The 13,580-nt window shown below is 30.7% G+C and overlaps 2 protein-coding genes across 2 annotated transcripts; both read left to right on the top strand.

Annotated features, from left to right (window-relative positions):
- Positions 1-1,844: 1,844 nt before the first annotated feature.
- Positions 1,845-8,340, top strand: LOC130801702 (uncharacterized). The gene is made up of 3 exons (XM_057665583.1): positions 1,845-2,343; positions 4,416-4,545; positions 5,341-8,340. Exons 1-3 carry the CDS (start codon positions 1,927-1,929, stop codon positions 5,559-5,561), a joined length of 768 nt encoding a protein of 255 aa, XP_057521566.1. The 5' UTR covers positions 1,845-1,926; the 3' UTR covers positions 5,562-8,340.
- A 2,707-nt stretch (positions 8,341-11,047) lies between these two features.
- On the top strand, positions 11,048-13,318 carry LOC130801714 (probable membrane-associated kinase regulator 2). The gene is made up of 2 exons (XM_057665600.1): positions 11,048-12,486; positions 12,587-13,318. Exons 1-2 carry the CDS (start codon positions 11,352-11,354, stop codon positions 12,706-12,708), a joined length of 1,257 nt encoding a protein of 418 aa, XP_057521583.1. The 5' UTR covers positions 11,048-11,351; the 3' UTR covers positions 12,709-13,318.
- The last annotated feature ends 262 nt before the right edge of the window (positions 13,319-13,580 follow it).

Genomic DNA, 13,580 nt, shown 5'->3' with positions numbered 1-13,580 from the left:
GAGAAAAATTTATATCTAATTTTTAAAGTATATATTCAAGACAAAATATATATTCAAATGAAATATTGTTAGATTCGTTTTAATGCAAAGAATTTTAATATATGATTTTTAAATTTGAGGTATTGAGACTCAAAATTAGATTGAAATACGTAAAAAATAAAATTGATAAACAAAAAGAAACGGATGGAGCAGTAACAGTTAAGTGTTAATCGATCACCATTAATAATTTCATGGAGTATCTTAATTGGCCTATAGATGTATGACATTTGGCCTGATTTTAGCCATTATCTGCATACCACTTCATCTACTTTCTTTCCTTACATTATTAAGTTAAGTGAGTAATTTTTAAAAAGATCCAGGTTTGTCACGGAAATTTAGTGAGCCAAGTTTTGTGACAAGTTTTTATAGTATATGGTGGGGTAAGGGGTTATATTCTTAGGGTTTAAGTAATTTGGTGACTAATTAAACATGTAATTAAATCAAACTAAATAAGCAATTAACTTTGACTGTATTTTAAATTTGGTTACTAACAGTGAATAAATATGTTTTAATTTTTATGTTTCTTTTAACGTTATGATACTGTCTTTCTTTTGTTCGATGTTAGTACAAAGAACAAAGAATTTTAACTAGTTTCTTTATTCGATGTTTAGTTACAACGAACATACTTGACTTTAGGGCTTGAACACGAAGACACTTATTTTTAAAATTAAAATTTTTCGAAGCTTATTTTGAAAATTTTTAAATAATGAGCTTAGTTTTTTTAATCTTTCTAACATTTATTAGCATGTCTACACGACCTATATAAAAGCTAATTGGGATAATTTTATGGCATTTATTGGGTTGGATTCCAAGGGCGTGTGGTAGACCTGATCATGGGCGGTCCGGTCCGAAAAAGTGAGGGTTTGGGTACCAAAATATGGCCCGATGGGCGGGTTTGAGCAGAAAATAAGTGGCCCGATATTTTTTGGGATGGGTTTGGGATTGGCGTTTAGCCCGCAGGAGCTTGTTCATGATTTGCATTTTGAATTTGTTTTACATTATGTATAATATGTAACAATTGTATTTGTTTATTTCAATTATTTGTAATTTGTGTTTTAAATTATGTATAATATGTAACAATTGTATTTGTTTATTTCAATTATTTGTAATTTGTGTTTTTAATTATGTATAAATAATATATAACATAGGCCCGCAAGCTTGCATATTACGGGTTTGGCAAAAACTTTTAGGCCCTGCACTTCGGCCCCGCCCCGCCGCATCAATGGGCCTTTTCCCACCTGGCCCGGCCCGGTGTTTGATCAGGTCTAGCGTGTGGTGATTCAAAAAAACCTAATAATTTGTCATCTTACTTTTTTGACGAAATTGTCATCTTACTTTAGTTTCTGATAACTCATAAAACCGTAAAAAAATAATTATAATCTTTAAAATGGAGTACTTGAGACCTTAATTACAATTTTTCATAACTATTCCTAGACTCCTTACTAATTGTAGAGGGATAATTGGGTACGAAATCACCTTACTCAAACTTAATTAGATATAAGTCTTCAACTTATGTATTTACATATACTTACTTCTTAGAGCTATTTATTCTCTTATAATCTAATAAGACATTTTATATAACCTAGTGACTTTTTTAAAAATCTTTCTAAAATGCCACTTAAACATAAATCATAGAGAAATTAAATATTATTTTTTGAAGATTGCATGGTAGGTTGAAAAAGCCTAGATTAGGAGAAAATTAAATCTTAAAAATTTAGCTAAAAAAATAATATTTTTACAATTGAGATAAAACCCATTTTTCAATATATATATAAAAAAATAAAAGCAGTCCATCTAATCTCAAATCCTAACCCTTAAACACCAAAAAAAGAGTTTCATAATCAAACATAAACCCCTCACAAAACCCCTGATTTTCTTCGCACAAAAATGCTCCTACACCGAAAACTATGCCAAACCCGAGCTCACCATCACCTTCGCTACTTCAGTCAATCAGCAGCGGCTGTAATCCACCCATACGACCCAGAAACACAACTCACATACCTTCCCGGGTTCCCCAGACCCGACCCATGTGAAACAATCACGGCAATTTTACGTTCTGAATCAGGAAAGTCCATATGTGCTAAAGAAAGAAAAGCTGGTAGAGTTCCTAGCATTGTTTTTGAACAAAAAGATGGACAACATGGTGGTAATAAAAGATTGAATTCTGTTCAAACTAAACAAATCAAGAAACTTGTTGCTCATCTGGGTACTTCCTTTTTTTTGTCTCGCCTTTTTGATCTTCAAGTTAAGCCTGGTTTTGATTCTACTGAGATTATTGAACATGTTCGTGTTCTTCCTAGAAAGGTATTTTTTATCTTGATTTTTTTAATTTAATTATTTGGTTTTGAGAATATTGTATTTCTGTAGAAATCTGGGATTGGTGCAAAAATGTATGTAGTATTTGGAAGAGATTTTCTCCAATTTGGTTTAAGGGTAATTTTTTGTGGGATTTGGGTTGCATTTTATTTGGTTTGTGTAAAGCAATAATCTTTAGTTTGGGAATTAGGCATTGGAATTGTTGTTGTTGTTGAAAGCAATACTAGAAATGTTTAGTGGGGATTTTGCCTTTTTGATTCATTGAAGAGGGTTTGTATAGAAATGTGAGAATTTTGCAAGAATATAACTATACTAGTACTAATCTTTAACAAATATATTTTGTACGAATCCTACTTTTTTAATGAAGGGATTTATACAGAAATAGAAAGATAGAAACTTTGTTCATTTTGACTGAAAATTATATAGGATAGGATCAAGGAGAGTGGAATGGGGAGAAGTTGAATTTTCAGCAAATAGGAGATGTAAGACATTTGAATTAGAACATAAATAGCTAAATGATGGATTGTTTCTTGAATTAGGACATAGTTTGTGTTTATGTTAATGTTAGTCCATTCACAATTCACATCAAAAGCAGGGAGTAAGTTAATGTGGTTCATCATTGTTTGGGCAATGGATATTATTACATGGATTTAGTTTATGTTAGGCTCCCAAAAATAAGTGGGTTGGGTATACCTACCCTGTAGGTCATTAGGGCCTGTGTGGTGTAAACGGACGAGTACTTGGTACTGTTGATTTTTGATTGGTTTCATTTCTTTGACCTTCGGTGTTTGTTTGAATTAGGCTAAAATTAGGAACTCAAGTCGAAATTTGAGTTGCGAATTCCCGACTTCAAGATGTTTGCTATCCAACTCTATGAACTAGTCTTTCAAAAATGAATACTTTTCATTAGCATACTTATGATACCGTGATAACCTGGTTGGCTATGCTATTGGCGAGTTATTTGGGTTGGACTCGTGTGATATTGTCACTTAAGCATAACATGTAAGGATACTAGCAATTTAGGCATCTTTATTTATTTAAGATTCTAAGGTTGTTTTTCTTACTCCCGTACTCCCTTCATACCCATATTGAAACAGCAGAAAGTTAAATCTGTTTTCCAAAACGTCATAGTTTAAGATAAACCTGATGTAATGAGAATGTGTACTTATGCCGTTTCTTAATATTCCCCTGAGTGGAAGCCTGTTGGCGATCTTCCCCCGCGGAAATGATGAATCAGCTTCAGCCATCAGTGTCTTTGAATCAAAGATGTTGGACTGAAATACATTTGTTTAACCATCCCTTCTTCATTCAATCTTTTCAGTTGAGATCAAAGCTCCAAATTAGGTTTTTGCACATAAAGAAATATCCTTTTTAGTTTGTATGTGCCGCTAAAGAGAGGAACTTCTCTGTTACCTCTTCATCTAGTTCTGCCCATTTAGGGCTCGCAACTGAGATTACTTTCCTATTTCTTCATCCAACCCTGTTTTAAACGTGATGTTTCAGTTAATTCTATATCATTTGCCAGCATTTTGTAAAGTTGACGTAGTTGTCATTTTTTGCATTATACTTCCTCTATTTAAAGCAACTTTTTAACCAGACGATTGTGTTCTCTCTTATAGGGAGACTTAAGTATGGCATATGAACAATATAGCGTTGATAGGTGTTGTGAATACATACCAAAACTTTTTTCATTTTGGTTGAAGGCTATTTTTTTGTAGGTTGTATTTTGATGGTTTTTTTGTTTGATGAATTTGATAGCTTGGGTATTGATTTAGATTGTGTGAACTGTGAAGCAATAATATTTGGTAAGAACCCTGCATATTTCAATGGAGGATATTTTGATAGGAATGTTGGACTGTCGGATCAGTGCAAGAATGTAAATAGTAATAAAGAATCTAATAAGTAACAGAAAGACAAATACTATCTTTATTTTTAGACTTGCATTGAAGGAAAATTTTTAGATGTTTCTGTTTGGTTTCATCTTTGAAATCCTTTTGTGCAGTTCAAATGTTCTCGATGTAGAATTTTTTTAATCATATATTTATCATGTGCTTGAACAGCTTCACATGCATGTTGCAACGGAGGCGATACTCAATGTTACCTTCATTAGAGCTCCATCTGATGCCTTATTGAAGGTTGATGTTCCTCTTGTATATAGAGGAGAAGATGTATCACCCGGTCTAAGAAAAGGTGCCCAATTATATGCTTCCTCTGTTTTATACTAATAGGCTATGTTTAATTTTTTGAGCTCCTCAGTAACATTTTCTGATTGCATGTTCAAACTCGACATCAATCTTTTAGGATTATTGGCTTTGGCATTGTTGTTGATGTTCAAACTAGAGATTACGTTCGGGTCATCGGGTTGGTATCGGATTAGGTGTTTTAGGCTGGTTCAAAATCGGGTTTTGTGTCATTGGTTTTTACATAATTGTAAATTTATTTTTGAGTCGGGTCAAATCGGGTTTGGTTTCAAAGTCGGGTGAATTTCGGATTTGTTTTGAACACCTCTAGTTCAAACGCGTTTGCTGCAAAATCAGTCTGCTTTATCTTTGCAATAAAATTCGTACCATAGAAGTTATTACCATCTTCTTGAAAACAAAACTTGATCGTATGGTTTAAGTCAATTAGACTAAAGCAATTATAACTTTGGATTAATATTCTTGTATAGAACTATGGGAGAAGTTGTTACGATGTTTGTTTCAACTTCTGATACGTCAAAATTTGTCAATGTTTTCTGTATGCGATATAATTCCTGCAAGTGTTCAGGAACATAGTGCATGTTAGAGAACATGGGTTAGGCCTATGTTTACGGTCCATAAGGATGATGGTGTTATCGGATTCCATCTTTGCAAACGTGATCGGCTTGTTGTCTTTCGAGCATAAAGCTGATTTTATGATTAAATCATTTTTCGCTATCTCGAGTAATTTGTATGTTATCACCTATCACTAAATATATCATTAAAACTTTTTGGTCTACTTATACAGGTGCTTATCTGAATATCATCAAAAAAACTGTCAGATATCTTTGCCCAACTGACATAATACCACCCTATATCGACGTAGATTTAAGCGATCTGGACGCGGGTGAGAAACTCATAATGGGGGATATTAAGGTTCATCCCGGACTGAGATTGATTCAGTCAAAAGATGAGCCAGTGGTTAAGATCATGGGATCTAGAGTTTCCGAGCAAAAGAAAGCCAAGTAGTTTAGTATTGATTGAAAGAGTTCAGATTACAAGAAATACAATGCCTTGATATGCAATATTTGGTAGAACCATAACCTATGATCAAGGGAATTTTGGGGCACCATCCTGCCTTGTGATAATTCACACGTTTTCTATTTCCTTTGTTCGGGTTCTGGATTGCAATAGATTTGCCATTTAGTAGAGTTTCCTTTATTTTGTGGCTATAGATCATGCATTCATGCTATAGATTTTGTTCCTTGGTTCAGATTCCTTGCTTGAAGATTGTCTTTCAAATGTAAAATTAAAAGTTCCTTTGTCCAGTGAATTATACACTCACTTAGTTCCTGTGAAATTGCATCACTTTCAAATGGCAAAAATTAAGAAAGTGGTAGTGGGATTTATATTTTTTGGATTATATTAAAAGGAAAATAGAATGATTGAATGAGAATTAAAGAAAATGTTATAAAAATTTCTATAAAAGGAAAGGTTGCAAAGTTTAAGAAATGGATGAATATATGTTTTCAATGTATTTTGGGTTGATTCCGATGTAATAAAGAGATGGTAAGAATTAAGCTTCTACTATAAATGCAGACGAGAAAGCCTTCAACCAATGTTAAACTATGGGTCCTTAGATCTTAACTCTATCTCTTTCTTTGATGTGTACTGAAAATAAGGAATATCTATTTGCTATTAGCAACAACGAACAAAAGTTTGCTTGAGTTTTTGATTAAATTTTTTTTTGTTCTGTTACTAACAACAAACATTTCACAAAATCTTGTGAGAGACCATTTTTAATGTGGGCTGGCCCACTATATATTTTTTAAAATATTATAAATAGGCATTAAGATTGATGTAAATAGACATTTAAGACATTAAAAGTAGACATTAAGAATACGGTGAGTAAGCATTAAGCATAATACAAGTAAGCATTAAGAATGCGGTAAATAGGTATTAATCTTTAATGGGCTAGGCTTAAAATACGTCTCTTAAAGAGACGGTCTCTCAAGAGACTAGCTGAGAATATATATCTAACCTGAAAATTTGGATAGAAGAAATTTATTTTAGGAATTTAAATTTTCTCAAACTGAGATTTTTTTTTTAATATTTATTCCATATATTTTTAGTGTGAAATTCTTTTCAAAAAAATTTATGATACTTTTTTTCGGGAAAATGATACTGATATGGGCAAGGACCCAGGACCCAGGACCCAAGACCCAACCAAATCCCTAGATAGGTTCGCATGTAGTGGACGGACCTTATGTACCCTAATTTATCACATGTCCAGCCTTAAATGGCCACATAGGTTTTTGCCAAAATCCTTTTTTTTTCAATAAATTTTCTCATTTAATTACTGGAAAAGCTGATTTTTTTATATTCTGTAATTATGTTGAGTTTGCTTTATATAAGGATTGAAAAACAAACAATAAAAAGTTTGTGGCATAGAATTTGCTCATTGTTTAAAAAAAAAAATTTACTTATTTTAAAGAGTGCATACTAAACCGAATTTATATTATAAAGATGAAAGAGAAAGTTCTAAATCACTAGACTAATTTATAATTGTTAACATAAATTTACTTTTATTAAGGTTACTTTTGTGGAATATTATCCTATTTTCTCTGTCCCACCAATTTTGGCAATTGATGGGATATTAAGAAAAGTGTAAAAAATGATATATTTTATAAGAAAGTGGGAGAAATATATGAATGAGATGATATTTTGCATTGTTCAACATTATATAGTATTTTATATATTGCAGCTATTACACGAGATAAATATAGTCATGTGAATCTTGTTTAATTCGTCTCGTCGCATATTTTCATATAGTTAAATTTTGATAATTTTTCATTAGGTATAACTATAAATATAAACAATCCAATTATTACATTGGACTATACAAAAAAGTGTTTCAATGCAAATAAAAAAAAGAATAAAGTATTATTAAAAATAAAGGTAAAAATTAACCATCTCAAACAAAATTGTACCCCAAAAGAAGTACTACTCCTAGAAAATGTACTATTATGAGGTCCTACCCAAAGCAATATATAGGCCCAAACAAAAGAAATTTTTTATAGCAGTAGTAAAAAATTTGGACGAGCAGTACAAATACTTTAGCTGTCTAAAGTGAAATCAGAAATGCAAATTAAAAAAAATTTAAAGGGGTTAAGCTATCAAAGCGAAGTTAACCTCAATATGTTCACCCATTAAGGTGTTCAAAATAGATTCGAAAATTTAATATTTATTTGATATTGAAATTAAATTTGACTTCGACTCAATTTGAAAATGATTTAAAATTATGTAAAAATTAATATGGACATAAAATTTAAATTGAATTCGCTTTGAAATACAAATTCAAAATCGACCCAATAAACCAACAAACACTTCATCCCTGCTCTTTATTTGCTCCTTTTACTGTACTAGTCTAAGTTGGTTTCTTTCTTTTCTTTTTCTTTGCTTTTAGTCTAATCACCCACCATTTTTGAAAATTTTTTTTTAACAAGATAATAAGTTGAATTTTTATGATATATTTCAATATTACTTGAGATTTGAAGTTATAAAGCTTTTTTTTATCTTTTTCATTCCTATTAAAAAGCAAGTTTTCCTTAACTAAATTTTAATTTGGATTCAAAATGAGAATGATTGATTAGTTTAATTTAGTTGAACTCTATTTAGTGACCAATTAAGTTTTTGCCTATCATTTTTATACTTAAATTTTAATAATCAGTTTAATTCGATTCAATTCAATTGTTAGTATTTTCAGAAAATATATACTTGAACTGAACTAAATAAAACTGAATTAAACTAAACTGAAAGATGAGTGCATGGAAATGTGAGAGTAAAAGTGACGTGTAAAATTAAACTAAATGAATTGAATAGAGTTCTCAAGGTTTACACTTACAAGTTACTCTTGGAGAGGGATTAATGAGAATTGTAAGTTAGTCTTTTCTGTAAATATGGTATTTGCCGCAGCTGTAACAAAATCCAGTAAGAGCTTGATTAAGCTTAATTAAACTAATCTATGTAATTAAAAATTATCAGAAAAAACTTAATAGGGAGCATGAATTGAAGTACATGATATAAATGCAAAGGCATGAATAATTTGGCATGAATTGAAGTTAAAAGAAACAAAAAGAGATGATTGAACAGTTTGGAGTTTTGAAGTACTGACTTTGGGCCCACAATAAGCACAAAATGGTGATCTCATCATCAAGGCCATGGGTGGATGGAACATCCAAGTTGGAGATGAAACAATAAAGGGGCTACCTAAATATGCCAAGAAATTTAATTACATACTATTTCTATATCATGGCTATTTTTATTATTTTATCCCATTAATTTGGGCAAATATTATTAATACGCTTTTTGTTCTTTTGAATTTGCATTATATGATTCAATTTAAGTTATATGGTGTAAATTTAAAAGACGAAAATGATAATTTCTCGATTTAATGCAACAAATGTGTCTATTTATGCATGGAGATGGAGTGGTGGATATTGTCTTATTTTGGATCATGACGTGGGCAAACCATGCAAGCAATTTAAAGAGAAAATGATGGTTTTTGGCTTTGTTGTAATGCAAGAAAGAGGGAAGTAAAGATGATTGTTTTGATATATATTGATAATCAAAAGGAAAAATATGAAAATGAATTATGTTCTTCGTTGCTCTTTATACGTGTATAGTGTGATCTTTAATAGTTTTCTATCAGTTGGGCTTAGTCTCTTAATGAAGTGTAATTAGTAAAGAGCTTTACTCAACAAGGAAAAAAAAAATACATAATGTAGTTATTTTGCAAATAGACCTATAGATAAGATAGTTCCTTATAATTTTTTCTACAAGATATAAAATTATATGTATTTATTATTTACAAATTACCTATTAAAAGCATACTTCTTTTGTCCCATTTTTTTACTCTGTCCTATTAAATTTAGTTCATTTTTATTTTTGGTTATTACACACATTTATTCTTTATTTTTCATTCACACATTTATTCTTTATTTTTCATATCACACATTTAACTTACATTTTTATTTCAACTATACATTTCTCTCACGTCCCCATAAATTATAAATTTATTTACCTTTTTAACTTAAATTTTTCATCAATTAACAGTAAGACAATTTTCATAGGAAAAATAAATATTTAATTATTTATTAATTAATCATCAATTATCACCCAAGAAAGAGTAAACTATCAATGGATAAATATATGTAAGCTGAATGTGAGTGGAAGTCAAAAGAAGAATTTAAAGTGGCACAAAAGAAAGATTAGGTTGATAAGCATTAAGAGCCTTAATTAATTATGATCATGAAAGGCTTTATTGCCTCTATTGTCTCAGAAAAAGTATAGAAGTAGTTATTCTGACTTGCGAGGGGTAAAAATAGACACCAACACAGACACAAATTCCTACTCAGTTTTTTATACTTCACTACTGTCTTCCTTCTGTTCACTCTGCCCAACCTCACGAGAGTAATACAATATCATATCATAGAATTATTTCGGAAAAATATAATTTAATTTGAAGATGAAAATATTTAGTACTACTTACGACTTCATTTACTATTACTTAGGAGTATATACAATAAACGGCATAGTAATTTTTCAACAAAGAAGTATTTATTTCTATAAATAGTTGGTCAAAAACGAATAGTTCAAATTAAGTATAGTTCTACGCTGAAAATACTTTATTGAAAAAAAAAATAAAATAAAGTATATATTATTGTTGTAAATTGGACTCCATAATTTATTAATGTCTATTAAAAATTAATTGTTTCTCAATGAATAGCCAAAACAATGTCTATTTAGAGTTTAATTTTTGTCATAGTATAAATTTGGGATCATAGCCATTACCTTAGAATTTTTATTTCATTTTGATTTTTTCCTACTTACAATAAAATTTTAATCTTGATGTTTTAAGATTCATTTTAATGTATACTTTTTAATAATAAAAATATTTAGGGTATTAGCATAGAGTTAAAAATATAAAAAGTCAAATTCAATCAATTAAAATTATAAAAGAGTATTTTCACACAAACATTAAATATACACAAATTCTTAAATGATATGGTGACACGGTGAGATAATCTCCATTAGACTGATCCAATATACACTTATTGTTCTAAAGTGATCATTTTAAAGTTATTACTTTTATGGTCTTAGAAAAATAGGTTAATTATATAGGTTCGTCTCATAGTAAAACGGTCTCATACTATACTTGCTGTTAAATACTTTAAATATATTAATGCTTATGGTTTTCAGTATCTTTCACTAACTTATTTTAACATTTCCAATAATTATAGTCTTTATAATTTTTTTCTCTAATTTTATTTTAATATTTTTTAATACTTATAATTTGTGATCTATATTTTTCTTTATTACGAGCAAAATGCACTATATACAATGACAATCCTATTTTTTCTCCTTTTTAACAATATCATCTAATAAATGAATATATTTATCATCTAATAATTTAATTTTTCTTAATCCATGTCAACATTCTTTAATATCAATAGGATAAGGAGAGTATTCTTTAACAAAAACACAAAGTTTTAATGATTTCTAACAAATGGTCTCAAGGGTAATTTTCCCTCCATTCAAATAAAACCTGGTCTGACAAACTCAGCAGAGTACTCGGTCTCCCTCTCTGATCTTCACTGCCTTTCTCACATGACTTTCTTGCCATTAACTCCCTTGTACCACTTCACTTTAACCAACCCCCATTATTTCTTCCTTTCTTCTATCTTTCCCTTTTCACTGTATTTCTTCCTCTAAACTGGAAACCTTAATTTCAATATATATAGTCTGGCTCTCCCAACAATGGAAGCTTTTAGCCTACTCAAATACTGGAAATCCACCTCCAATGGTGGAGAAAATGGAGTTTCTCCTCATACATCACTTACTACTTCAGCACCCACCTCATCCACCTCCACCATTGTCACCACCGTAAGCGACGCCCATGATTCCGATACCACCGACGACGACGGTCCTTTCTTTGATTTGGAATTTACTGTTCCTACTGAAGATGAAGAAGAGGAAGAGACGGATAATGATGAAGAAAACAATGACGAGAAAGAAGCTGAGGAAATTTATGAAGAACTGGAAGAAGTAGTGTCAGAGGAGAGAGAATTGGAAGATACTAATCTCAGATTCTCACCGTCTGATGACTTGTTTTTTAAAGGAAGAATTGTGAGTATCGACGCTTCCGAAGTGTCATCGGAAAACAAATCCGTTCAGTTTCCGATTCCGGTGTCGCTTGTTAAATCAGCGACTAAATTTCGTGTGTTTTTAGCTGGATTAAAACGGTCTAAATCAAAATCGAAGCAGCAACAATGTCTACCATTACAAAATCATAATCACAATAACAAAAACAAGTTCCTCGCTGTTAGATTCAAAATTGATGATGTTCCAGTTTTGTCTCTGCTCACTCGAGCTTCTTCGAACTCCAACAATTGCGTCTCGAATGCGTCGGAAGCTTTGAACGAGAAAGAGGACGAGAAGCGACAAAAACAGCCGGAGAAAAGCGACGAAAAAGACGAAGGTGAGAAGAAGAATACACTAAAAAAGGAAGTGGTGCAGAAATATTTGAAAATGGTGAAGCCATTGTATGTTAAAGTGTCGAAAAAAAATCAAAAAGCGACAGCGGAGAATGAGAAAGAAAAAAAAGAGAAAAATATGAGTCAAAAGCAAAGGTTGAATTTGAAGGTAATGGCTAAGAAACATTTAGGAAAGAGTAAGTCGGCTCTTGTTCATTCAATGGTTCAGAGTAATAATCATACTACTACTACTACTACTACTAATAACAATAATAATAATAGTGATATAACGACGTCGTTTGGTTCTTCTTCTTCTTCATCTTCAAAGAAGAGAGATGATTCTCTTTTTCAACAACAAGATGGTATTCAAAGCGCCATTTTGCACTGTAAACGATCCTTCAATTCTTATTCTTCCAAAGGTAAATAAATTCCGGGAAAAATCAAAGTTAAATTTCTAATTTCTTTAAACGACACCGTTTTGATGCTGATTTTTTTTTTTTTTGATTATTGATTTTGAAGATTTCTTCAATGGAGAAGAAGCGAGTTCAGTTTTACTGACTCAGTTAGTAGCTGAGTCGTTGAATGAGAAGAAGGAAAAGACTATGGAGGAGCAAAACGGTGTCGTTGAGGCTGTACAATGAAGATTAATAGGGGTAACATTGTAAATTTAGTACTAGTAGAAAATTAGGGTGCACAAAGTAAAAAAAGTAGAAGTAAAAAGTAAAAAAGTGACTGTTGCCTGTAGAAGAAGCAGGGGCAAAAATGGTGGGTATCTTTTCTCCATGGAAAAGGGTAACAAAAATTAAAATTAAAATTAAAAAAAAAAAAAGAATTTATGTTAAGTATGGTCTTGGTTTAATGTACTTGTAAAAGTTGAATCTATTAAAATAATTTAGAGGAAGAAGAGTATGTAGTAAGAGTAGTGAATTAGTCAAATATGGATTCCATATTTCCATTCCAAGCATTCCACTTTAATTTTGGTGGTTGTAGTGATTAGTCATTAGTCTATGATATTGATATGTATGGATCATAAGAATGGTTAAAGTTGTAATGTGATATATGAACATCAAAATTGTTTTGTTATGTGCATGTAAATTGATTGTTATTTTGAGGAGAAGGTGGGACTGGAATGGTGGATGATTGCATTTGCAACTGAAGTTTGCATCTCTAATATCCTCATTAATCTTCTTACAAATTTATTTTAATTTTTAGTTCTATTTTGATGAAATGTGTTAATGTCAATGTAATTGAAATGAATGTTTTTATCTTTAACTATGCTTTTTCTTTTTTTTGCAATTTTTTTTAATGATCTAATTTATATATTTATTTAATAAAGTATATTATTATATTAGGTGGTAAGAAAAGGGGATGAATTTTATGAAATAAAAATATAAAATTGATTATCTATTGTTCGTAAGTTATACTTAGTTGTTATTATTTTCACCGATTAATTTGGTCCATCAAACATACTATTAAAGTAATTATAATTCAATTGTTGCAATAACTTTGGAGT

Source organism: Amaranthus tricolor, chromosome 15 (assembly GCF_026212465.1).
Source record: "Amaranthus tricolor cultivar Red isolate AtriRed21 chromosome 15, ASM2621246v1, whole genome shotgun sequence".
Taxonomy (NCBI): Eukaryota; Viridiplantae; Streptophyta; class Magnoliopsida; order Caryophyllales; family Amaranthaceae; genus Amaranthus; species Amaranthus tricolor.
This window is presented reverse-complemented; position numbering and strand designations above follow the sequence as displayed.